This window comes from Schizophyllum commune (genome assembly GCF_000143185.2).
Source record: "Schizophyllum commune H4-8 unplaced genomic scaffold SCHCOscaffold_1, whole genome shotgun sequence".
NCBI lineage: Eukaryota > Fungi > Basidiomycota > Agaricomycetes > Agaricales > Schizophyllaceae > Schizophyllum > Schizophyllum commune.
In genome coordinates this window covers 1,575,029-1,597,426 of record NW_026089538.1, presented here as the reverse complement: position 1 = coordinate 1,597,426, position 22,398 = coordinate 1,575,029, and the positions used below count along the sequence as shown (strand labels likewise).

The window sequence follows — 22,398 nt, the reverse complement described above, 5'->3', positions numbered from 1 at the left end:
CTTCTTTCGTTCGCCTTTTCTTTTTAGTTCCTTCTATTACTCAGTAATGTAGTACAGTACGCTACGACATGACAGAACTCATGACATTGACATCGAGCCTGGGTGGGAAGTTATGTTCGATTTCCTAACCTCTGCTGTAATTCTAGTGGTGAGGGTCCCTCATGGCAGCCAGGGGCAGCCCTCTACTCTCCAGGCCACTAGGTTTTCGCATTGAGTGGTCAAACCATCTACTCATCATATCGTCTCATCGAGCGGTCCACGCCGCCGCGGTTGCCTGGCACGTTCCGGTTTCTGCAGTGGTTCGCATAGTGGCCCTTTTCGCCGCACTGGGAAGAAGTGTCGTCAGTATCTGTCGAGAGGGGAGAAACGATCGAGAAGGAGGATACGATGGGTGCCGTGAAGGGGATGCAACAAGTGCAACTGCGAGTACTCACCTTGAAGCACAGAACCTCGTCCAAATTCCTCCTCGGCGCACCCGCCGCAGCAGGCGCACTGTTCTGGTTATTCTGGAAGGAGCGGTCAAAGTCTGTGTACCTGCCGTAGCCCGGTGGTGGAGGGCCAAGGTCGCGTGCGGGTGGGGGCGGCGGCTCGTAGGCTTCGGGAGGGGGAAGATTGGGTTTGGGGCTGGGTGAGGAGGGTGGTTAGCAAGCAGGTACAGTGACGGGTGTTGAGAAGAGGGGGGCAGAATGGGGAAGGAGAGTGAGAAGAAGGCGACTTACTGGCCGCGGGGGCACTCTGGACCCAAGGGGCAAAAGCCGGTCAAGTAGTTTTGGCACGCTATTCTGCGGATGTGCTTCCGAGGGCATGAAGGGCCTGGAAACGAATCAGTTGGGGTCCAGAACTTCAAAAGTGTAGCACGTACCCAACTTGCAAAAGCCCCTCTTGTAATCGGGGCATTCCACTCGGCGCTCCTTAGGGTGAGCGTACAGGCATTCATCCCCCGCCGAGCAATAGCCGTACTTCGCATACCACCAGCACTCGGGCATGCGTCGGAGATTGTACTCATGAAGAAACTCGCACGCATCTCCCTTCTTGCATAGACCGCGAAGCCAGTGCTTACACACGGTCGAGAGTCGCTCACGCTCACGCGGATGGGTGGGGAGTTGCTTGGGAGGCTGGAAGTTCTGCACGGAGGGGGTGGTGTGTCGTAGATGGCAGTGAAGGGGTCCGAGGGGACACCCTGCCGGTGTGAGGGCTAAGCGACAAATCTGATCGTCTACACAGTGTCAGCTATGGAAGGTATGTGCATGGGTCAGCACGCACCTTTATCGAGTTTGATGCCCAAATTAGTCTTGATAAAGTCCTCGACAACAAAGTTGTTCTGGTGAAACTGGGGGGCGACAATGTCGCGCAATGGGGAGGGCCCTGCGAGCGGGTCGGAGACGGACATGGTGGTTGCAAACAAGGCGCGAATGTCCAAGCACGCGCTAACGAGCTGACTTTCACTGACAGAAAAGGAAGTATCTCGGCCGCGTGGGACTCGGGCCGAGTCTCGTTGCTTCCAGAAAGAGAAAAGGAATTGGCGAAGGGATCATCTCGTCCGTCGGCGCGCCGGTCCCCGCCTTGTCCCCGCCACGACACTTGCCTTCCCCCGTCATGTCGTCCGCCTCGAAAGCAGCGGCCATGGAGGTCTCCGAGGAGGCCCGCGTCAAGCTCACCTACGACACCGCCATGTTCTTCTGGAAGACCATTACCCACATCTTCTTCAGGTCAGACCAGGCGTGCGTGTGCCGCGTGATTATCCTCACACATCGCCCTCCAGAGAAATTCGACCGCGCGGGGCGTACAACATTCCGCGCGATGGGCCTGTCATATTCGTCGGCGCGCCGCACAATAATCAGGTATGCGAGGGATTCGCCAGTCTGAGTACATTCCTCACTCGTGTCCTCGTCCCGCGCAGTTTCTCGATCCCCTCCTGCTTGGTCTGGAGGTGTACAAGGAGACGAAACGGCGAGTCCGCTTTCTAGCGGCGGCGAAGAGCATGCGGCGGAAAGCAGTCGGGTTCTTCGCCCGGCTAATGGATAGTAGTGCGTACTAGCCCTCTCTCTCGACGCAATCTGTCTAACCCCGTGCATTCACTCCCATTAGTCCCCGTCGAACGCGCCGCCGACAGCGCGAAACCAGCCACCGGGCGCGTCTACCTCTCCGAGACCGACCCCTGCCGCGTTATTGGCATTGGCACCAAGTTCACCACGGAGTTTACCCCCAAAATGCAGATCATGCTGCCCAAAACCGTCGGTGCGCCGAGCTCGGAGGTGGTGGAGATCATCTCGGACACGGAAATACGCGTGAAGAAGGAGTTTGGTGGGGAGAGGGGGACGGCGAAGATACGCGCTGCGCTGGAGGAGCTGGAGAAGCAGGGGACGAAGGGCTTCGAGTTTAAGCGGCTTCCGTTCGTGGACCAGCAGATCATGTACCGGGAGGTGTACCGCTGCTTGAAGGAGAGCGGAAGTGTTGGTATATTCCCCGAGGGTGCGCTTTCAATGAACCTCAACACGAAACCTCATCTAATTTTCCATCAGGCGGCAGCCACGACCGCACCGACCTCCTCCCCTTGAAGGCCGGAGTAGCCATCATGGCCCTCGGCGCAATGGCGAATACCCCGGGACTGCAAGTCAAAGTCCAACCCGTCGGCCTCTCCTACTTCCATGCCCACCGCTTCCGCTCCCGCGCCGTCGTCGAATTCGGGACCGCCATCGACGTCCCGATGGAGCTGGTCGAGGAATTCAAGCAGGGAGACGCGCAGAAGCATGCAGCAATAGGGAAGATGATGACATTGGTGTACGACGCGTTGAAGACCGTGACCGTGCGCGCGCCGGATTATGATACGCTTATGGTGCGCATCTGCCTCTTACTTCCTCTTTTTCCCCTGAGATTCCCCGCATATATCTGACGCCCGTGATTCCAGCTCATTCAAGCCGTCCGCCGGTTATACAAGACGCCCGGAGAGCACCTCACCCTCGGACAAGTCGTCGAGCTTAACCGCCGCCTGCTCGAGGGATACCTGCACTTTAAGGACGAGCCGCGCCTGCAAAAGTGCCGCGAGAACGTCATGAAGTACAACAGACTTCTACGCGATCTAGGCTTGCGGGACCATCAGGTTAGTTCGCTACTTTGAGTGTGAAGATCAACCAAAACTAAGCTGTGTACAGGTGCCGAAAGCGCAAAGAGCGAACTGGAAAGTCCTCGGTCTCTTGGCATACCGACTGATTCTGCTAGCCGTGTGGGGTGTGCTGGCTTTGCCGGGCACCGTCCTCAACGGCCCCATTTTCATCCTCGCATCCGTTATCTCGCACAAGAAGGCGAAGGGTGCGTGTCCTCCTCCGCGTCTTCGCACCCATCCCTCTCTTTCTACACCCCCTTACTCAAATCTAACCCCTTCCACAGAAGCCCTCGCCGCCTCCGAGGTCAAAATCGCCGGCAAAGACGTCCTCGCGACCTGGAAGATCCTCGTCGCGCTCGGCGTGGCGCCCCTCCTCTACGGCTTCTGGGCTTTCCTGGCCACCTGGCTGGCGGTGCGCGTGGGTGCGCCGCTCAAGTGGCGGGTTGCGACGCCGTTCATTGTATGCATGGCGCTACCGTTTATGAGCTATGCGGCGCTGAAGTTTGGGGAGGCGGGGATGGATGTGATGAAGTGAGTTTTCGTGCGCTCTTTGTCGTCGTTATGGGAAGGGGTGGCATTGAATGGATCGAGTTGCTGGTTGTGAGTTGTTGCTGATCGCGGTTGACAGATCCCTACCGCCTCTCGTTGTGTCCCTTATGCCTGGCCAGCAGCGTGCTCTGGTCAAGTTGAAGAACATGCGGGAGGAGCTGTCGAACGAGGTCACGGATATTATCAATGACTTCGGTCCCAAACTGTACAGCGACTTCGACAAGGTACGCTTCCTTTCCTTCTCAGAGGATGATATGCTGACGCCACGCCCAGCGCCGCATCCTGGCACCATCCAGCGCACCACCCCCGTCGAGCGAACCCGGTCTTTGGCGACGCAAGGGCGGCAAGGGCGTCCAGGACGCGCCCGGCTACGGCCTCATGCACCCCATGACCTGGATCGACGAGCGCCTCTTCGGCTGGTCCACGAGCTCCAAACACGGCACCAGCGCCTTCTTCGGCGGCACCGGCGGCAAGTCGACCGCGCCCTCCACCGCGGGCACGCCGGACGACTCCGACGAGGAGGACGAGGGCGACTACGACAACGTGATCAAGCTGATTCCCGAGTTTGGTGGCGGGAAAGGCTTTAGTGGCAGGAGTCGCAACAGCTCGTATGCGGATATGCACCGGATGCGCGTGGCGCCGATGCCGCCGAGGCAGGTGGGGGCGGTGGATGGCAGCCAGCTGCGAGACCACCCTGTGTCGAGCCCGGAAACGGAGACGGAGGGGATTCAGCTGAGGCAGAGGAAGGTGTCCAACCGGCAAAGGAGGGAGAGCCTGTCGGATATGATACCCGTGGAGCGGATCGCGCAGGTGGAGAGGGGAGAGGCGTTCGATGAGGCGACGCAGGAGCTGAACGACGAGGCGAGGAAGAACGAGGCATAGCGAAGTTCGTGCTAGTCGATGCGGACGCTTGTACTCACAGACTATCTATCTATTTCTTCCGGCGGGTGTATTCCACCTGTGTACTTGTACTTTTGGGACGTTCGATGAATGCGAACGAGATGATTTTTCTTGCTCGTTCGACTCATCGACGGTAAGAGATGACTCCATCACCAGGTCGCCCTCGTCTGGCTTCAAGGTGCGTCCGCTCCCACTCACTTTCCGTGTGTCTGCTGACCCCGCTCTCCCCGCAGGGATTCACGGGCATTATGAGCGCCCCACCTGCGGATCGGAGGCCAGTGAATGAACAACCCGGGGCGCGCAACATGTGGCGATCTGCGGTCCCTGCGGGCGCTGGGAAACCGGTGAGGACGTCTACCGCACACCAGCCCACGCCAAGCAGCGAGAACGCTCCCGCCTCGATGAGAAGGCCTCTACCGCCGTCCGGAACTACCTCGCACTTTGCGCGCCACTTGTGAAATACGGTAAGCCAGCCTTCCCCTGCTCGTAGCGGGCCTTCCACCCAGAATCACCCTACACCTGGAATACCATCGATACTATGGACAGCAGTCTTGGGGCCAGCTTGCACCGTGGAAGCATACAGTAGGGCTCACCGGACCGAGATGCAGGGTAGCAGATGATTGTCAACTTGTACGTCACCAATATTCAACTCTTACAAGTGCTCGATCGGCTACTTGCGGCGCGATATCCTGGTCTTGGGGACCTTCTTCATGTTGTCGTCGTGTTCACTGTCTCATACGATCGATCGATATACTCACTAATGCTTTCCAGAGCACCTTCCACTCACCGCGATGCCATCCAACACTCGAGACTGCCGCTCCTTCGCGAAGCAGTTGTTCCTGAAGAAGTACAATGCGGACATGTCGGGGGATTGGTCCGTCGACACTGCTGCCTGCGTCATTTCGACCCTTGGCCGCACAGGTCGAAGAGGTCACTTGCCCTCCCAAACGCGCTCGCATCATTCTAGCCCGACCCCGTGAACGCCTCACCATAAGGGATCGGCTTTCCCCTCCCAATTCCGCCCCGCATCCCCCAGGCTCGCTCTCGTCCTTATAAATGCCCTCTTCGAGCCCCCCAGATCCTCACCCCACGCGTCCCCAATGCTTCCCTTGCACATTCTCGCGTTGGCGGCTGCAGTCCGTGCCGCACTCCCCAAAAACGGCGGCCTCACGGATGAGCGCCCGAGTTACGACAGCCCGGAGGATGCGAAGTACGCACCTGTCGAGCCGAAGCTCAAGACGCAGTGGACGGACAAGGTGACGGCGGACCCGGACAATGTCTGGCCCGAGTACCCGCGCCCTTTGTTGAGGCGAAACGACTGGACGTCTCTCAACGGCGTTTGGGAGTTCCAGTTCGCCGATACGAACTCCACGGACGAGGTTGAGAACCCTCCCGTGAACACGACCTTGGCACAGCGCATCTTAGTGCCATACTGTATTGAGTACGTGCGCATCATCCTTTCCTCGATCCTGTTCTCATCGACCATCCAGGAGCGGTATTTCTGGCATCGCTCTCCAACCAGACACCTACGCCAGCTGGTACCGCACGACCTTCGATGTCCCCGAATCCTACGACCAGAACGTTACGCTGCACTTCGGTGCCGTCGATTACGAGACCACGATCTTCGTCAATGGCGCCAAGGTTGGCTCCCACACCGGCGGCTACGACAAGTTTTTCTTCGACGTCACGTCCAACATCGTGAAGGGCTCCTCCAACGAGCTCATCGTCTACGTGTATGATCCTACCGATGCGGTTGGCAACCGCCCCATGGGCAAGCAGCGCGTCGTTCCATCGCACATCTTCTACACAGTACGTCGTAAATGCTATCCCGTGACCGCGTCCTAACTTCGCACGATAGCCCTGCAGTGGTATCTGGCAGACTGTGTCAATTGAGGCCGTCCCGAGCACGGAGTACATCACCAACGTCGACCTCCGTGCCTCAGCGGACGGCTCCGTAAACGCCACGATCTCGACTTCAAACAACGGCTCTTCGACTTCGGTCGAGCTTGCCTTCATCGACCCCGCCGATGGCTCGAAGACATTCTTCACGACCAACGGCACCGCGAACACCCCCTTCTCCTTCAAGGTCGACCCCGCACCCGAGGCATGGAGCCCCGACAGTCCGACCTTGTACAACGTCACCGTCACCGTCGGCGACGACGTCGTACAGTCGTACACCGGCTTCCGCACCGTCGAGCGCACCGACATCGACGGCGTACCTCGCTTCGTGCTCAACGGCAACCCTGTCTTCCAGTTCGGCCCCCTCGACCAGGGCTACTGGCCCGACGGCCTGCATTCGCCGCCGTCGTACGAGGCGATGGTCTACGACCTGCAGTACCTCAAGAACCTCGGCATGAACTTCCTGCGCAAGCACATCAAGGTCGAGCCAGACCTGTTCTACGCGGCGGCAGATAGCCTGGGCTTGATCATCATGCAAGATATGCCGGCGTTGAACAACGTCGCGCCTGCGGATATCAAGGACGATGAGCAGGCCGAGTTCGAGCGCGAGCTCGACGTGATTGTCCGGAGCCACGTCAGCTTCCCGAGCATCCTTTCCTTCGTCATCTACAATGGTGCGTGGCGCTTGCCTGACAAGCCTTAGTAGGGATAATGCTGACGCGGATTGCAGAGGGCTGGGGTCAGCGCACCAGCGCACCAGAGATTCACCTTACCGATCGCGTTCGTGAGCTCGTCGGCGCGCACCAGCTCATCAACTCGATGTCGGGGTGGAACGACTTTGCGTACCAAGCGCTTAACATATCGGTGGGCGACTACCAAGACAATCACCACTACAGCAGCCCGCAATGCGGTACGCCCTTCTACTCGACCGCTTCTGTGCCCTACGATGGCGTCCGCATTGGGTTCCAGGGCGAATTTGGAGGTGAGTTTGATTAAGTCTGTTTCTCATTGATACGAGCTCAACACAACGCCCAGGCGTTGGCCACAATATCTCCATCGACCACCTCTGGAACGACTTGGAGGCCATCAACGCAATCAACCAAACATACGAAGTGGACGCGACCGTCGACGTCTGGAATTACCGCGCCCTGCGCGTCATCGAAGAGCTGCGCGAGCAGACCGAGCTGTTCGACTGCAACGGCGGCGTGTACACGCAGACCACCGACGTCGAGGGCGAGGTAAACGGCTTCCTGACGTACGATCGCGCGTACAGCCGCATCGACGAGGGGAAATGGAAGGCTGCGATTTCGGCGCTGTACGAGACTTTCGCGGCGAAGGTGTCAGGAACGCAGTAATACTTGAACGACACGCAGTAATTCCTGCACGATATACTATTGAAATATTGACGATTACTACGAGGGCCACCCTGATACTACCACGGCCTAGAGGAAAAGGCCGTTGTCAATGACAGCCGTTTTTGGAAGGTGAAGACCTTGGGTAAAGAAGACGACACAGAAGAGCTAGTGCTGTGAGGCCGGCCTGTGAGTGCCCCTGGGCAGGTCGGCGCGAGCAAAGAGCAGAATCGAGGTGGATTAGAGTCAGAAAGAGTACAAAGGCTTGCAGCTCAACGGCCTTGGCCTTCCGGATCAACCCGTCGCAATAACCCATGTATCCCCTTTAGGATCAATAGCCAGCGTCCGACTCCGACTGGAGTACGTGGCCTTCGACATATTCCCCGCGTGCTCGAGAGAAGTTCCTCCTGAAGGTGTGGGCCACGATGCATGGCTGTCTCGCGACAACTAGGGAAGGGGGCATCAGGTTCGTGCTAGAAAGTTCCAGTAGCGTCTGTACTGTAGCAGCGGAAAGCACCAGAGCGCCGTATCACGAACAGTGCCGAACGTTCCAGGGCAAGATCTGGAATATAAAAGCCTCCAGACATTCCGTCCCTCACCAGCATTCAGACATCGAACCACGCCGAGCGATACAACACCTCTTGCGCCTACCACCTCTCACGTACTCACCTAACCCACCATGTCTGTCTTCTACTACGAGCCCTTCTACGACATTGAGCGCATCATCGACGACGCTTTCGGCGCTCGCTCGCCCCGCTCCCCGGCTGCTGACCCTCAGCGCCAGGCCGCGCAGCGCAGTATTGCGAACACCACCAACGAGGCCCCGCGCGCCTTGAAGCCTAGGTAAGCTCTCTTCTCCTCTCCCCCCCTCTCCGAAATTCGTACTGACTTTCTTCAGGATGGACCTCCACGAGGACGCCGGTCAGAACATCGTGACCGCCACCTTCGAGTTCCCGGGCGTCAAGAAGGAGGACGTGCAACTCGAGTTCCACAACGGGCGCCTGACGGTGTCGGCGGAGAACAAGATCTCGGAGGAGCACAGCGAGAATGGGTACGCTGTCCGCGAGCGCCGCTATGGCAAGTGGTCGCGAACGCTGCAGTTGCCGACGGGGACGAGGGTGAGTAGTCATGTTTTCGCAGTGTAAGTGAGGGCGAAATGTACTGACGATGATTGCAGGACGAGGACATCAAGGCCTCGATGCAGGATGGCATCCTCACCGTGACGTTCCCGAAGACGTCCCCAGAGGCCGCGCAGAAGAAGATTGCCGTCAACTGAGTTGTTGGATTGTCGAGCACGGACCTGCATGAAATTTGCATTGTAGCATAGCATACCCAATCAGAAGGATTACGATGTCCAACTCTCTGCTTAGTCTGGTGTTCTAAGTTCCGTGTTGATTATATTCCGTTTGCAGTGAACGAGACACACATACCGAAGCGTATACTCAACACCTGGTCTCCCCTACACGACCTCTCCTCCTGCCACCTTCCTCCGTGGCTCGCCCGCGGCCTTCCACTCATCGATGTCCGAGTTGTATGAGACCCCGCAGGCCGTCGAGGCCGCAACTGTCGCGCATCAATCAACACTCTAGTCACCGATGCTCGGCGGGGCGGCCAAGACGTCAAGGGACGCCGCAGGATCCGCCAAGCCGAGCGGAAATAATTAAAGCACTCACCTGGCAACCACTTCACATTATGACCCAATCTCTCCAACTCCGCGGCCACCTCTCGATCCCATCCCTCCTCCAGATGCGTCTCCTGGGGTGCAATCTGGTCGTGCAGACGAGGATATGCGAGCGCTTCGGCAGGGTCCATGTTGTAGTCCTGTATGGGTGTGGAATGTTAAGGATAAATAAATGTCGGTCGATAATATGTAGGAGGTACAAAAGACGCCGGTAGACGGGCAGAGGAGGGACGATGAATAGGCAGACGGTTTCCCACCACTCACCAGCACATTTCGAATATGCTGCACATTGCAGCTCACGATCCTACTCCCGCCAGCCGCGCCCCCTGCGTATCGGAAGCGGCCTTGGGCGTCTTCGATAATGAAAGGTGAGGTGGAAGATAGCGGGCGTTTGTTGCCTTCGACTAAGCGTGTTTGTGAGCCGGTCCATCTGAGATGTGGACATGTCATACGCACTGTAGTTCGCGGGCGTGGGTAGGTAGCCCCAAAAATTCGATACGCCTGATGAGTGCTAATGTGTGACCACGTCTTTGCGAAAAGGTAGCGATATACAGACCTTCGACGCTGAAGTCCTCCATGGAATCGTTGAGCACGATTCCCGAGGATGGGACGATGATACGCGAGCCCCAAAAGCTGTTGCAAAGGTTGTCAGACTGGATATTCAGAAAATAGAGCCGAACTCAAGCTCACAGAGTGATAGTGGTCGTTAAGGACACGACAAGCCCGCTGGCATCGGCTGCGACGATGTGGCTTGTTCCGTTGTCCATCTTGACCTCGATGCGACCGTCAGTCTTGACCGTCTGGAATCTGGACGACAGAGGATGTTCGGGAAATCGGAGTGAAAGGTATATGGTATCAAGACCTACCCTTCCGCTTTGTATTCAGACGGCGCGTGCACCTTTGCATCATTTATCTTTGCCCAAAGCATCCGCCCCCGCTCGGGAGAAATGAATTCGCGTTGGGCTGCGTCCAAACCGGGCACGAACATCGGGTCGCCAAGCAAGGTACGGTGAGCGAATGCGTGCTGCGTTGGGTCGTGAGTTCATTATTATTTTATAAGGGTATAAAATATGCCATACCTTCAAGCTCTCTATCATCCGATGCGCGTCCTTCACGGTGCTGGGGCCGCCAACATCGTCGAAATTGTTCAGAATATTGAGTGCAGCGAGCACCACAGCGCCGCTTGCAGGCGCTCCAACCGAGGTGACTTTGTGTCCCCGAAATTGCACGCTCAGAGGTTCAACCCTCCGTACTTCATACGCCCGCAGGTCTTCCAGCGTCATCACGCCACCCTCTGCCTGGACAGCATCGACGATGCCATGTGCAATTTCGCCTGTGTAAAAGGCAGCTGCGCCCTCTCTGGCTATCGTCTCGAGCGTGTTGGCGTATGATGGCCGAGTCAGCAGGGTACCGATAGGAAGAAGTTCGCCATCCCGGGTCAGCCATTGCGAGAGCGTTGGGTGTGAATATACCCAGGACGACTTGGGGTTGTCGGAGTCAGGGGCGCGCGTCTTGATGTTGACGACCTACCGTCTGAATGAGCACCGATCCGAGAGATACATTGACGGGTTCTTACACGAGCCATATCCTCCGTGAGTGGGAATCCATTCCGTGCAAGCTTGATACTTGGCTCAAAGAGGTGCGACCAAGGTAGCTTTCCGTACTTCTTATGCATCGCCTCAAAGCCGCGAAGCTCTCCTGGAACTGCGACTGCAAGTCCGCCGACCGCGCTAGCCCCGGGCTTATCGAGGTACATCTTCGAGGTCACAGCGGCCTAGTCATTCGAGACGTCGGTCGGATGGTCGAAAATGCATATAGTATAGCTCACAGGCGCTGCTGGACGGAAGTTGAGACTCTCGTGGTCGCCCTTAGGCGTCCTGATAAGGGCGAAGCCGCCCCCGCCAATGCCTGAGTTATCCGAGCAGAGAGTGCCAACAGCGAGTGTAGTTGCGATTGCGGCGTCTACAGCGCTTCCTCCTTCACGTAGTATTTGAGCGCCGATGGCTGAGGCTACCTTGTTCTCGGAAGCGATAGCGCCTCGGGAGGGACGTCCATCCATATTCGATGCAGCTTTGGTGGAAAATTCTGACGAACGCGTTGCAAAGGTCAAAGCTGCTTGTCTGGATAGCCTAGTGAGCCTATGGAGGGCCGAGGGATAGCTTGCGGTGACTCTGAGCAAGTCCAGGATGAACGCGAGAGGAGAACAATGGAATGTGGAGATACAATGGGCGCACCGTTGATGTCATCAAGATCAGTCTGATCGGCGTGAAGCGGTGTGGCGTTCAACGCAATCCATCACTCATCCTCTCAAAAATGCCCTTGCCTCTTACACTCATCTTTAGCAGCCGCTACACCTACATGAAGGAGCTTAGACCCTAGACGAACATGACTCTGAATCTGCTCAATCTCCCTCACGATGTCCTTGCCGCAATTTTCGAATACCTGTCCGTACCCGGGCTGTGTGCACTTAGCTGTACATGCCGGGGGATGCGAGATATGGTCAGTAGTCCTTGCCCTCTCAGAATAAGCAAACTCAACTGACGTGCTGCCAGATCGCTGAGTTTGGATGGACAGACTACCTGCGTGTCCACCCACCCCTTCCCTCCTACTCCCTGGAGAAGTCGCGCAAATCCTGGGACGCTCGCACGATCGCGCGCTACGAATATTTCACCGAGTGCCATTGGGAAACGGGTAACTTTGTGGCACGCCCCCTCAACACGCCATGGCGCACTAAGCTGCAGCCCACGCTTGCGATCAACAGCTCTCGACTGCTCGTCGCAGCAGCGAACACTCTCGTCTCCTACGCTTTCGACTCGCCAAAACCTCGCATCCGGCAGGAGGCCTCATGGCAACTGTCAGACCGCTTCACGAGCCTGACCGATGTCACGTCGCTGGCGTGTACGGAGGATCCGGATGTGTACATCGTTGGGATGTGGGATGGGTCCATCAAGAGAATAGAGATTCACCCTAATAACCGCCCCGCACCCTCACTGAGTGTGACAACAACTTACCAGGAGCGCGACGATGGCATAGAAAGCCTTACCTGCGAAGATAACTATCTACTTTCCCTCACTGCCGCGGGCCGTGCTACCTTGCGCAACCTCAGTTCCCCTCAGAATACTAGTTCCTCCATAGAGCTCGGCGCCCGCAGCTGGACCTCGTATCTCTGCACCAGCGCTTCCACACCGTTCGCCGCCTTCGGCACCTCTTCCACATCCCCCCTCGTCCTCCACCGACTCCTCCAGGACGGCTCCTTCGCGCCGGATACCCGAGTCGTCCTCGCAGGGCCCTCACGATCCCCTCTACAATCCTCATCGCATGCCTTCGAGGAAACGAACGCGTACAAACTCGACCGCACCCGGGCTGCCACCCTCTCCCAGCACATGCGCGAGATTCCAGATAGACCCGCCAGCTCAGCCTGCTACGCCATCTCGCGCGCACCACCCGCTGCGCCGTGGGGCGCTTCCCCCGAGCTCCTCGTCGCCGGCTGGTACGACGGCCGCGTCCGCCTTTACGACCTCCGCGTCGCCTCGCGATACCACTATCCCCGCGCTCCCTCGCCCACTGACGACAATCCCGACCCTCCTGCTCCTGCACCCATGCTCCGCCCCATGCTCGCCATGTCCGACCCGTGGCTGTATGACCCAATATACAGCGTCGCGTGTGGTGGTGGCGCGGGCGCGCACATAGCCGCTGGGTCTGCGCGACATGGCGTCGTCTGCCTGTGGGACATGCGTTACGCGCAGCGCAGTGTTGGACATCAGGTAGTTCCCGAAGACAGCCTCCCGCCGACCGCGAAGGGCCTGAGCGTACATGCGCCCGGAAACGACGCTTCGCCGGTCTATAAACTCGAGCTCGAAAGCTCAAAGTTGTATGGAATAACAGATCGCCGGGCATTCGTGCTCGACTGGGTAAGTGCACCTTTTGCTATCAACCATATAATTTTGACCGTGGACCCCGCAGGGTTCCAATCCCACCGAAGAAACATACCCATCCCTATCTCCGCGTCATGGCCTCAAGCGCAAGAAGGGACAGCGTGGGCCTGGTTTTTATGTGACCAAATATGTACACGATAGGCATATTGGGTGATTTGAGCAAGCAGGATGGGCGTCTTCAGGCCGGAATGTACTTCGGTGACCTTGCTTTGCAAGGTCACGCTTTCTCCGAGTCTTATGGAACCCAACAAGCAGTCTTTACAATGGCGTGGACACATGAGATGCTTCATAGACGACTTTGGCCAATCATCACGATATTGAGCACACCGCTCAGCTTTAGCCCAGAAGAGCTGGTGCATCTGTGCTACATGTTGAATGGACAAAAAGGGCTTATCCCGCCAAAGGTGTACTCACGTAGGCCAAGAGGAGCATTCTTCCAGCTGGCAGGAGTTCGACAGTCAAGGGTGCTGCAAAGCTGCAAGCATGTAGCGCTCCCCAAACACGCCCTCAATCCGTTGCGAAGTGGGAGGTAGATACGCTTCACGGTGCGCGAGGAGCACGATAGATGTAGCTTTGTCCCGTCTGGGGTCTATTGCATTGATGTCGGTTACATGCACGCCATCTGCTACAGTAGGCTCTATAATTTTACAACATATCCAAATACAATTTTGATTCCATCCACCAAGCGCAGACTTAGGCAACGCCGGCCTCCTTCACTGCCGCCTTGGCGCTGGCCTGCGCCTTCGCCGCCGCGGAGCGCTCGCTGGCCAGACGGATAGCCCAGGTGAGCTCGTAGGACTTGACAGCGTCTGTAAGAACAGGGTCAGCACAAATTCCAAACTGCAACCAATAAACACTCACCCTCGTAGCTGCTGAGGATCGTCGCGTTCTCCGGGTCCTCCTCGATGTCCTCGATGGTGTCGATCCAGTGCGAGACCTCACTGAAGAAGGGGTCGTCGTCGGCGAAGCGGTGCACAGCCTCGTGATCGTCGCCCGGCTTGCGAACGTAGAGGATCGCCTGCTGGTACGGGTCGACGAGGCGCAGGCAGTAGCCGTCCGCGTACACCTCGAGCTCGCATGAGTAGTTGTAACCCTGGAGCGCGGTGAGGTGGGTGAACGAGCCGACGGCGCCGCTCTCGTATTTCCAGGTCGCGGAGGTGACACGGGGGATGCGGTTCTCTGGAGGGATCGCGCTCTCGTCGATGGGGATCTAATTGGGACGACGTTAGCAAGAGCCGGGCCAGACGATCTGGTAATACTGACCTTGCTGAGGTGGCCGGCGTTCTCGTTCCACTCCAGCGAGTGCGCCATCACGGTGCTCATGTCAACATCACCACCGAAGTAGCGAGACAAGTCGCAGAAGTGGGTGCCCTGCTCGATAACCGGGCCAGCACTCTTCGCCTTGTCCCACCAGTCCGGCTTCAGGATCGAGTCGTATGCGTTGGCGTAGCGCGCAATGGTGGCCATGACGGTGAGGTTGTTGTCCTCGATGATCTTCTTCATCATCTGAGTGGCCTTGAGATAACGAAGCATGTACCTGGAACGAGATCAGACACTATTCAGGTCCAAAGATGAGGCCGATACCCACCCGACAGAGCAGATAGTGTTCGAGTCGCTGATGCGCTTCGCAATCTCGTACCCCTCCTTGATCTCCTCAACCGGGCCAGTCGCGACGGGCTTCTCGATGAAGATCGCGACACCCGGGAAGTGCTCGAGGATCTGCACCTCGACGTCGCGGCCCTTCTTGAGGGTACCACGGAACATCGGGGGCGAGCCAACAATGAAGGCCTTGGGGGCCTCCTTCGGGGTCATCGTCTCACGGAACTCATCAAGCGTCTTGCAGACGCGAGTGTTCTCGTAGGCGGACTTCACGAAGGAGTTGCACTTCTTCTTGAGGGTTTCCTTGGCGCGCTCCGTTGCGGGGTCAATAAGGGCGACCACCTTCATGCGCGGGCCGAGCTTGCTGGAGGAAGTTTAGCAGTTGTAGAGGCCTCCTGAGTTGATCTACGTACTGCTCGAGACGGAAGGAGTGGTTCCATGGGCCCTCGGGCGAGCCTGCAGGGTGTAAATAGCTGATCTCTGCGCGCGATGGGTCTTCCACGCACCGAACATGATGTTGCCGGCACCCACGAAGACGATGTTGAAGATGTCCTGGCCGCCGATGTGCTCCGACCTGCAGATCATTGTCAATACGGGGTCGCTCGATGACGACGCGCTACGCACTTGTCCATGGGGACGAGGCGGGAGGGATCGATGGAGGGGCGACGCGCCGAGTCGCGGCGGTCAGAGGGGCGGCGAGCAGCCTCGGAAGCGGGGCTGGTCATCTGGAGACCTGACATTGCGCGGTTGGGCATCGTGTCTGGGGGGGCGGGGTGAGCGATGGGCGGCGATCTTAGCATCGGGAAGAGCAGCGCGCACCAAATTTTCTGTGTGGGTGGCGGGGGCTGGGCGAGGAAAGATGGGAGTCGAGAGCAAGAGGGAGTCGAGAGCAAGACTGGCTCGACGCGGGGGGCATAAAAACGGGGATGCACGTGCGGACACCCGACGTCATCGGTGGACGGAGCGAGTGAGTGTTCAAGCGCGCAGACGGCGCCCCTCGGCGCCTCGCGGGGCACAGTGGACCTCGACTGACATACAATGGTCAAATTAGACAACGGAAGTGGCGCCCGCGCACGGTGCTCGCGGCGCTGCCGACGCGCTGCAGCCACGACGCGACGGTGGCGCCCCCTCGCCCCGCGCGATGTCTCCAGATAGCTCCAGATCCGTTTGAGGGTATCGATTTCGTTCTCGGCATGGGAATGCGAATAAAATACAATTGTTAGGGTAGTCCCACCAGTAATCCAGCGATATGTCAATGCCAATGCAGATGCAGGGCGGCCAGCGCGCGCCTGGCGCGCTCAGACTAGCTAGGCCTCCCGCGTCCGCTGCTGCTGCTGCTGCGCCTTCTTCGCCAGCTCGGCACGTCGCCGCTCCGCCGCCTCCAGCCGCTCCGTCATCGCCTTCAGTTGTTCGTTTAGCTTGTCGTTCTCCTCCGCGAGCTTGAGCACGTTGGACGCGCGCTTCGACACCCTGTCCGTCCTGCGATCGCGACTGTTCGTGAGCGCGCGCACCCGGGCCCGACGCGGAAACGCACTCTTCGGAGGGTGGTGTGCCAATGATAGACGCGAGATCCACGCCAAAATCAGAGGAGGACGATATCTCGGGCAGCAGCGGCTTCGGGAGCGAGTCCTGCGGTTCAGGCGCGGGGGACTCGTCGCGCGTCTGCGCGGGATCTAACTGTCCCGATTGCGGTTGAAGGTCTGCGCTACGCAAAAATGAGTTCGACGCGTAGTAGGAATGCGAGGGGGCGCACCGGTAGTATTGTTGCTGATTGTCGCGGGGGTAAGCTGAGGATGAGTCCATGGTCTCCGTTAACAACCTCGAGGTTGCCATCGACGTTCATCCCAGCACGACCACGTTCACACGCCCCTATCAGCACTTGTCACTGCCGCATTTGGAAGGCGCGTCTCTTCATTGTCCACCGCGCCCGCCTCCCGCGACGCGTATGTCTGTCCGCGAAACACCTCGTTCATGGACCCTGGACTAGCCATCATAGCCGTTTCACTTGCGTTCTTTGTGGTGGGGAGCTACTCCATCTTCTTCAGCGCCTTCCTTCCCTTGACCGGCATCTCGGTGCGTGCATCAACATACTCAATGCCGACACGCTAACGCCTTTCTTCTGCTATCCCCTCGCTCACCCCTCGTGCCGCTATCTATCGATATCGTGTCTTCTCTCTACTCCTCTATCCTTCCTCGTGCTGGCCTTGCAGGTTCTCGACGCGCTCGCGCTCGACACGCACTACAAATACCTCGCGGTCCTTCTCATCCCTACGTCGACCTACTTTGTCATCGCGAACTGGGTGGGATGGCAGTACTATCAGAATTCATAAACACTGCTTCGAAGGCGTACTGAGTTTCGGCATGATCTTTGCCATTGACCTCGAAGACAGCCAGACCGTGGTCATGGTCTCAAGACGGGAATCGTGTTTCTATACAGTACGGCAAATACAGGTACAGGTGCAGTATAATACATACATCGTCTTTCATGCACGCAAAACAGGCAAAAGACCAACGTTCAGAATCGTAATCATCGACCAGCTTTCAGCAGATCCCTCAGGTTGTCCGAAATGACAGGCAAATTCACTGTCGGCACCTTGAACCCTTCAGCCTTGTCCTCCTTCGCATCGTCATCCTTCTTCGCATCGCCAGTCTTCTTCGTGTCTTCGTCCTTCGTATCGTCCGCCTCCTGAGCCTTGCTCTCGTCCGCCGCCTTCTTCCCCGCTTCCGCACCCTCAATAGACGAGATGCTGCCCGCTGACTTACTTCCCAATGTAGCCCGACGCCGCAGGTTGCTGCTCGACGCACTGATCTCCTCCGCCTTCCTCCTATCGATGTCCGCAATCAACTGCGCGAACGACAGGAACAGCACCTCCGCCTGCGCCAGCGTCGAGTCCAGCTCGATCGTCATGCTCAAGTCGTTGCAGTACTTGAGGATCTCGTCGAACTGCGAAGAGTTCAATCAGCATCTCGCCAACCGTTTTGTTCGCCGACCTGCGACTGACAGCGACCGGATATAAAACTGACGCACCTCCACCAAATACCGCAAAATCACATCCCGATGGCTCTCCAGCACTGCAAGGGCGACAAACAGCACGAACTCGTTGCTATAGTAATCCGTCCAGAGCACCTCCCATAGCCGGAGGACATCGTCGAAGGGGAACTCGCGCTTGAACGCGATGAGCACCCAGCGGAAGCAGAAGAACAGGTTCAGCGCGTCGGTTTTCTCTACAAGGTGAATTAGCAGCGTAAACATAGCGCGGAAAGCGCAATATCCTTACCGAGATGGCGGTATAGCTCCGGATCCATGACGGCGATGAGGTCCTGAAGTGTCGAGAGCTGGCGCTTCATGCCGCTCTGGTCTCGGAGGAAGTTCTGCTTCTGCACGGGATGAGTATCGAGTTCATCAACGCAATGATAAATGCAGACTACCATCCGGTTCATAACCTCGACGAAGCACCAGAAGACGAGCTCTTCCTCCTCCGGGCCCATGACCACGTACAGCGGCGCACACAAGTCTGACATGCCTTGCACGTATCCTGCAACCCTATCAGCACCTCAAAAAACAATGATCGTTCCCCCGACTCACCAAGCTCCTTCTCATAGAAGTTATAGGTCAGAAGAATGCCCGCCATCCGGTCGATATGCTCGTTGCTCGGCGACTGCGCGCCAATATCCGCCGTCTGTGGTGATATCGTCGATACCCGACGCTGTCGCTTGACGTCCTCGGACGAGTGCGCAGACGAGAACAATGGCTGCGTCCGATCTGTTCTCCGACAATCGACGTCGATGCGATGTCGCTCCTCGACCACCTGCGGCAAATCGTACACCTCCGCATTCCCACACCACTCATTCTTGATGCGATGGTACTCGCGCCTGCAAAAACCAGTCAGCTTGACCCACCGCCAAGTCGAATCAAACGCACATCTTATCATGCCACCTCGCCTCCCTCTCCGCCCCATCCACATCCCATTCATACACACCCAGCAAAAACGGCCATATTCTTCTCCTCAGCGTCCCCTCCTTCATAATCCCCCTCCTAAACACCTCATGCTTCACCTCCTCGATCCGCACCTTCGGTCGCCCATCCGGCGCAAACCACCGCTTCCACGTCTTCTCGTCAACTGGATGTGCAGGGTCGCGGCTCGTTTTCGGCGTGGGGAGGTTGGAGGTGGAGTGCAGGAGCTCGAAGATGCCGAGGCTGGAGGTCTCCTGCGCGAGGTCGCCCCCGGAGGACGGGATGGCTTGGGCCTCGCGTCGGCGTGCGCGCTCGCCTTCTTCGGCGACGATGCGCGCCCAACGGGCGAGGTAGACGCGGGCACTCTCGAACTCGCCGACGCCGCCTTTCTCAACCCAGCTGCCCCATTCGCGAGACCACTCGCCGTTTGCGTTGACAAATGTCTTGACTGGGTCGGGAAGGTGGGGTACGATGGGCTTCGCGAGCGGATGCGACAGGATATTCTGCGCTGCATGCCGCGTCGCCCTCGTGATATTCGAGAACGATTGCAACAGCGCCGTCCTCGCCTGCGACGGCGACTGGCCAGCCCCATTCGGCGCCGTCGGTGCCAGCGACCTATGCAGCACCGACGATCGCGCCGAATATGGATTCGGGCTCAAATTCGGCTGCGAACTGGAAACAGACAGAGGCCGCGGTCGGCGATGCGCAGGGACGGGCGAGTGAGAGTTGGCGTACGAGGACTGGGCGAGGATGTCGTCGACGGCATCGTCATCGAAGATCTGCGTCGTGTGCGTCTCGATGTCTTGGCGGGAGGGGTCGATGAGGTAGAGCGAGGGCTGGAGATTGGATCGCAGGATGTGCGCGTAGGATCGGAGGCGTGCTATGAGGTCCTCGCCGCCCCATGAGGTACCGGTACGGGACCCGGATGGCGGGGAGGGTGCGGCGGGAGGTGGATATGAAGCGAGGCTGTTGCGCTTGCGTCGTGAAGTGGGGGAAGATGCACTTGGTGGCGTGGGCAGGCTGAAGGACCGAGACTCGTCGTCGTGGAAATGCAAAGTTGGTAGCGTGTCGCCGTTAATGAGGTTGATGGCGATAGAGCCGTCTATACAACGGTCAGAGCGGGGAGATGATCGTGAGATGCGACGTACACCATGACGAAAGGCTCGGTGGATGCGCAATGAGACTGTAGATGGAGGTCAAGGGAACGGAGAAGGCGTACGACTCCGGCTTCTGCGACGGTAAGTCGATAAGAACGATGTCTGATGCACCGTCAGTGTACGCCCACATTGACGAACACGCTACACACCTTCATCAAGCTCGTCCAACGCCGCCTGCTCTTCGATCTTGACGAACTTGTCCCACTCGCCAGACCCTCGCTCGTTCAGCAAGCTTTCAGGGAGCCATGCAAGGAGGTATATGGGGTTCACTGCTTCCTGCACTACGTGTCAGCCTCAACACCGAATATGATCGCTGCACACGCACCCGCTTTACCAGCGCGACGAAGCCTGGGATGTTATCGCGCGCGTACGCCGTCGGATGGACATACACCTTCGACTTCGTATACACCAGCCGATAGTGGTCGTCCTCCGGGCTCTTCTTGCCCACAGGCGGAGCGGCATCCGCATGCTGGATCTCAACCATCGAGCCGGTCTAGCACATTCGGTCAGCCTTGCGCGCTCTGCTGCAACGCGGTTTCAGACGCACCGAGGAGCTATCTAGCGAGGACGGGAGGCCCGTGGCGGTCATTTCTGGATCTTATATTGCAGGGGACGTGCTGTGCCGCAGGTGCGCAGTGTGCCGGACTGGGTAAGGACCTGGAGGCCGAGGATGATGAATGGCAGAAGCCGCGCCACCCAGATCTTCGGGCTGCAGGAGTTGACGGAGACGGAGTCAAGGGCTCGACGGTAAGCAGATCTCAGGCCCGCAGTTCTGAGACCGGTGGATATTCGAACGTGAAGGAAGAGAGGCAAGCGTACGTGCTCCCAAGCCGGGGATTGCCTTGTCGGCGCAGCCGGCGACTCAGACGCCACCGATGACGCCTCGGCAGGTGCCGCGGGGCCGGGCGCTTGATTTGCTTCCGCGTTTGTTCAACTTCGCTCCTGTTCTTCACTCTCACCTCGTTTTACTCATCGTTTTCTCTCTCATCCTAATTCATACTCGCTGGACGACACATCTACAATTTTACTTGAACGTCATGGCGGACAATTGGAAGACCGTTCTGCAACGCTACGCCGAAATGGATCCCGAGCAAATACCTAAGGCCATCCTCTTTTATGCCACGGAACACAATCTTGTCATCTTCGACCGCTATAACAAGAGCATCTTTCACCTCCTGATTATCCCTCGCACGCGGCCTCCCCACTACACCGCCGCTAGACTCAAGAATCTGCGCACGCTCTTTCAAGGCGACAAGCAGCGCGCCAAGGAGCTTATTGACCACATGAAGGAGGACTCGGAAGAGCTGATCAAGAAGATAGAGGAGTGGATGCTGAAGAGTTATAAGTTCAAGTGGGATGTATGGGTTGGGTTCCACGCAGTTCAGAGCTTGGAGTGAGCGCCTTTCATCATTTTCCTCGCATCTATTCAACCTCGAGCGCGTGCAGCCATGTACACCTTCATGTTATCTCTGCCGACATGCAGTCGGAGCATCTGAAGAACAAGAAACACTACAACTCGTTCCATCCGAAGCTCGGCTTCTTCATCCACCTCGACGACATCCTCGACTGGTTTGAGGCCGTCCCAAGCGTTTGGCGCAAGGTGAGCAGCAGATGCATCCCCGTAATATGTGCGTCGAGCTAAACGCGCGCCAGAACATCGAGCTCAACCCAGCGTTCTTCGAGCCTCTGCTAAAGAAGGACCTCGAATGCTATCACTGCTACGAGGAGTTCAGGAATATGCCGCAGCTGACGAAGCACTTGAAGGAGCATTGGGAGAAGCTTAAGGCGGCAGGAATCGCGAAGATGCAGCGAAAGAAGATGATAGAGGACGCGATGCAGGCCGCGAAGGAGAAGGAGGAAGAGAAGAAGAAGAAAGAAGAGGAGAGAGGCGCTGCGGAGGACGATGCGGGGGTCGAGGATGGGGGCGAGCGGGACGCGGACGAGGCGCAGACGTCAGAGGTTACGGGTAAGGGTGGTCAGAAGGGGGCACCAAAGAAGACTGCGGAGAGCGAGCTGGGTACGCAGGGTCAGGGCGGGAAGGACGGCACGCCCAGTAAGCGCCCGAGCGCCGAGCCAGCGCCCGAAGACAGCGAGCCGCCTGCGCAGAAGCGGACGCGGCTGCAGGATCCCGACCCCTCGTGGCAGTTCTGAGCACTGTACCATTATATTTCTTGGATGCGACCTGATCTTTTAAAGACCTTCCTCGCGTCTGCACTTTGCACAAGACTCGAATCCAAGCCGCAAGCTCAACAAACCTCAAGGTGGCGT

At 57.9% G+C, this 22,398-nt stretch overlaps 11 protein-coding genes across 11 annotated transcripts; 6 read left to right on the top strand and 5 right to left on the bottom strand.

Annotated features, from left to right (window-relative positions):
* Positions 1 to 56: 56 nt before the first annotated feature.
* Positions 57 to 1,493, bottom strand: SCHCODRAFT_02017472 (uncharacterized protein). The gene is made up of 4 exons (XM_050341536.1): positions 1,264 to 1,493; positions 863 to 1,216; positions 720 to 813; positions 57 to 624 (listed from the first exon to the last, which is right to left on the bottom strand). The coding sequence occupies exons 1-4, from the start codon at positions 1,388 to 1,390 to the stop codon at positions 228 to 230; spliced, it is 972 nt and encodes a 323-aa protein (XP_050202810.1). The 5' UTR covers positions 1,391 to 1,493; the 3' UTR covers positions 57 to 227.
* A 77-nt stretch (positions 1,494 to 1,570) lies between these two features.
* SCHCODRAFT_02605797 (uncharacterized protein) lies at positions 1,571 to 4,663 on the top strand. The gene is made up of 10 exons (XM_050344183.1): positions 1,571 to 1,709; positions 1,763 to 1,841; positions 1,901 to 2,027; positions 2,089 to 2,472; positions 2,523 to 2,836; positions 2,909 to 3,100; positions 3,153 to 3,309; positions 3,388 to 3,634; positions 3,732 to 3,876; positions 3,926 to 4,663. Exons 1-10 carry the CDS (start codon positions 1,597 to 1,599, stop codon positions 4,532 to 4,534), a joined length of 2,367 nt encoding a protein of 788 aa, XP_050202809.1. The 5' UTR covers positions 1,571 to 1,596; the 3' UTR covers positions 4,535 to 4,663.
* A 491-nt stretch (positions 4,664 to 5,154) lies between these two features.
* Positions 5,155 to 7,938, top strand: SCHCODRAFT_02742729 (glycoside hydrolase family 2 protein). Its single transcript, XM_003035200.2, has 6 exons — positions 5,155 to 5,182; positions 5,324 to 5,993; positions 6,043 to 6,361; positions 6,411 to 7,125; positions 7,182 to 7,433; positions 7,487 to 7,938. The coding sequence occupies exons 2-6, from the start codon at positions 5,653 to 5,655 to the stop codon at positions 7,804 to 7,806; spliced, it is 1,947 nt and encodes a 648-aa protein (XP_003035246.1). The 5' UTR covers positions 5,155 to 5,182; positions 5,324 to 5,652; the 3' UTR covers positions 7,807 to 7,938.
* A 489-nt stretch (positions 7,939 to 8,427) lies between these two features.
* Positions 8,428 to 9,289, top strand: SCHCODRAFT_02674431 (HSP20-like chaperone). Its single transcript, XM_003035201.2, has 3 exons — positions 8,428 to 8,646; positions 8,702 to 8,921; positions 8,981 to 9,289. The coding sequence occupies exons 1-3, from the start codon at positions 8,483 to 8,485 to the stop codon at positions 9,077 to 9,079; spliced, it is 483 nt and encodes a 160-aa protein (XP_003035247.1). The 5' UTR covers positions 8,428 to 8,482; the 3' UTR covers positions 9,080 to 9,289.
* Positions 9,263 to 11,543, bottom strand: SCHCODRAFT_02482742 (gamma-glutamyltranspeptidase; the record flags this gene model as incomplete). The annotated part of the gene is made up of 10 exons (XM_003036007.2): positions 9,263 to 9,366; positions 9,477 to 9,624; positions 9,749 to 9,888; positions 9,941 to 9,985; positions 10,041 to 10,117; positions 10,175 to 10,291; positions 10,351 to 10,508; positions 10,564 to 11,010; positions 11,061 to 11,258; positions 11,313 to 11,543. The coding sequence occupies 10 exons, from the start codon at positions 11,541 to 11,543 to the stop codon at positions 9,263 to 9,265; spliced, it is 1,665 nt and encodes a 554-aa protein (XP_003036053.1).
* Positions 11,544 to 11,869: 326 nt separating this feature from the next.
* Positions 11,870 to 13,573, top strand: SCHCODRAFT_02483962 (uncharacterized protein; the record flags this gene model as incomplete). The annotated part of the gene is made up of 5 exons (XM_003035202.2): positions 11,870 to 11,983; positions 12,037 to 12,759; positions 12,865 to 13,236; positions 13,285 to 13,395; positions 13,448 to 13,573. 5 exons carry the CDS (start codon positions 11,870 to 11,872, stop codon positions 13,571 to 13,573), a joined length of 1,446 nt encoding a protein of 481 aa, XP_003035248.2.
* Positions 13,574 to 13,985: 412 nt separating this feature from the next.
* Positions 13,986 to 16,042, bottom strand: SCHCODRAFT_02605787 (uncharacterized protein). Its single transcript, XM_003036008.2, has 8 exons — positions 15,838 to 16,042; positions 15,643 to 15,778; positions 15,525 to 15,592; positions 15,432 to 15,474; positions 15,008 to 15,382; positions 14,683 to 14,956; positions 14,281 to 14,629; positions 13,986 to 14,228 (listed from the first exon to the last, which is right to left on the bottom strand). The coding sequence occupies exons 2-8, from the start codon at positions 15,771 to 15,773 to the stop codon at positions 14,113 to 14,115; spliced, it is 1,356 nt and encodes a 451-aa protein (XP_003036054.2). The 5' UTR covers positions 15,774 to 15,778; positions 15,838 to 16,042; the 3' UTR covers positions 13,986 to 14,112.
* A 38-nt stretch (positions 16,043 to 16,080) lies between these two features.
* SCHCODRAFT_02605785 (uncharacterized protein) lies at positions 16,081 to 16,938 on the bottom strand. The gene is made up of 3 exons (XM_003036009.3): positions 16,772 to 16,938; positions 16,553 to 16,723; positions 16,081 to 16,497 (listed from the first exon to the last, which is right to left on the bottom strand). Exons 1-3 carry the CDS (start codon positions 16,819 to 16,821, stop codon positions 16,326 to 16,328), a joined length of 393 nt encoding a protein of 130 aa, XP_003036055.1. The 5' UTR covers positions 16,822 to 16,938; the 3' UTR covers positions 16,081 to 16,325.
* SCHCODRAFT_02605783 (uncharacterized protein) lies at positions 16,661 to 17,484 on the top strand. Its single transcript, XM_003035203.2, has 2 exons — positions 16,661 to 17,091; positions 17,229 to 17,484. The coding sequence occupies exons 1-2, from the start codon at positions 16,990 to 16,992 to the stop codon at positions 17,346 to 17,348; spliced, it is 222 nt and encodes a 73-aa protein (XP_003035249.1). The 5' UTR covers positions 16,661 to 16,989; the 3' UTR covers positions 17,349 to 17,484.
* Positions 17,485 to 17,545: 61 nt separating this feature from the next.
* On the bottom strand, positions 17,546 to 20,719 carry SCHCODRAFT_02484024 (RabGAP/TBC; the record flags this gene model as incomplete). Its single annotated transcript, XM_003036010.2, has 11 exons — positions 17,546 to 17,601; positions 17,749 to 17,962; positions 18,047 to 18,243; positions 18,297 to 18,396; positions 18,448 to 18,554; positions 18,605 to 18,891; positions 18,941 to 20,075; positions 20,122 to 20,232; positions 20,280 to 20,406; positions 20,456 to 20,623; positions 20,678 to 20,719. The coding sequence occupies 11 exons, from the start codon at positions 20,717 to 20,719 to the stop codon at positions 17,546 to 17,548; spliced, it is 2,544 nt and encodes an 847-aa protein (XP_003036056.1).
* A 448-nt stretch (positions 20,720 to 21,167) lies between these two features.
* Positions 21,168 to 22,281, top strand: SCHCODRAFT_02484815 (uncharacterized protein; the record flags this gene model as incomplete). Its single annotated transcript, XM_003035204.2, has 3 exons — positions 21,168 to 21,523; positions 21,577 to 21,730; positions 21,784 to 22,281. 3 exons carry the CDS (start codon positions 21,168 to 21,170, stop codon positions 22,279 to 22,281), a joined length of 1,008 nt encoding a protein of 335 aa, XP_003035250.2.
* Between the last annotated feature and the right edge of the window lie 117 nt (positions 22,282 to 22,398).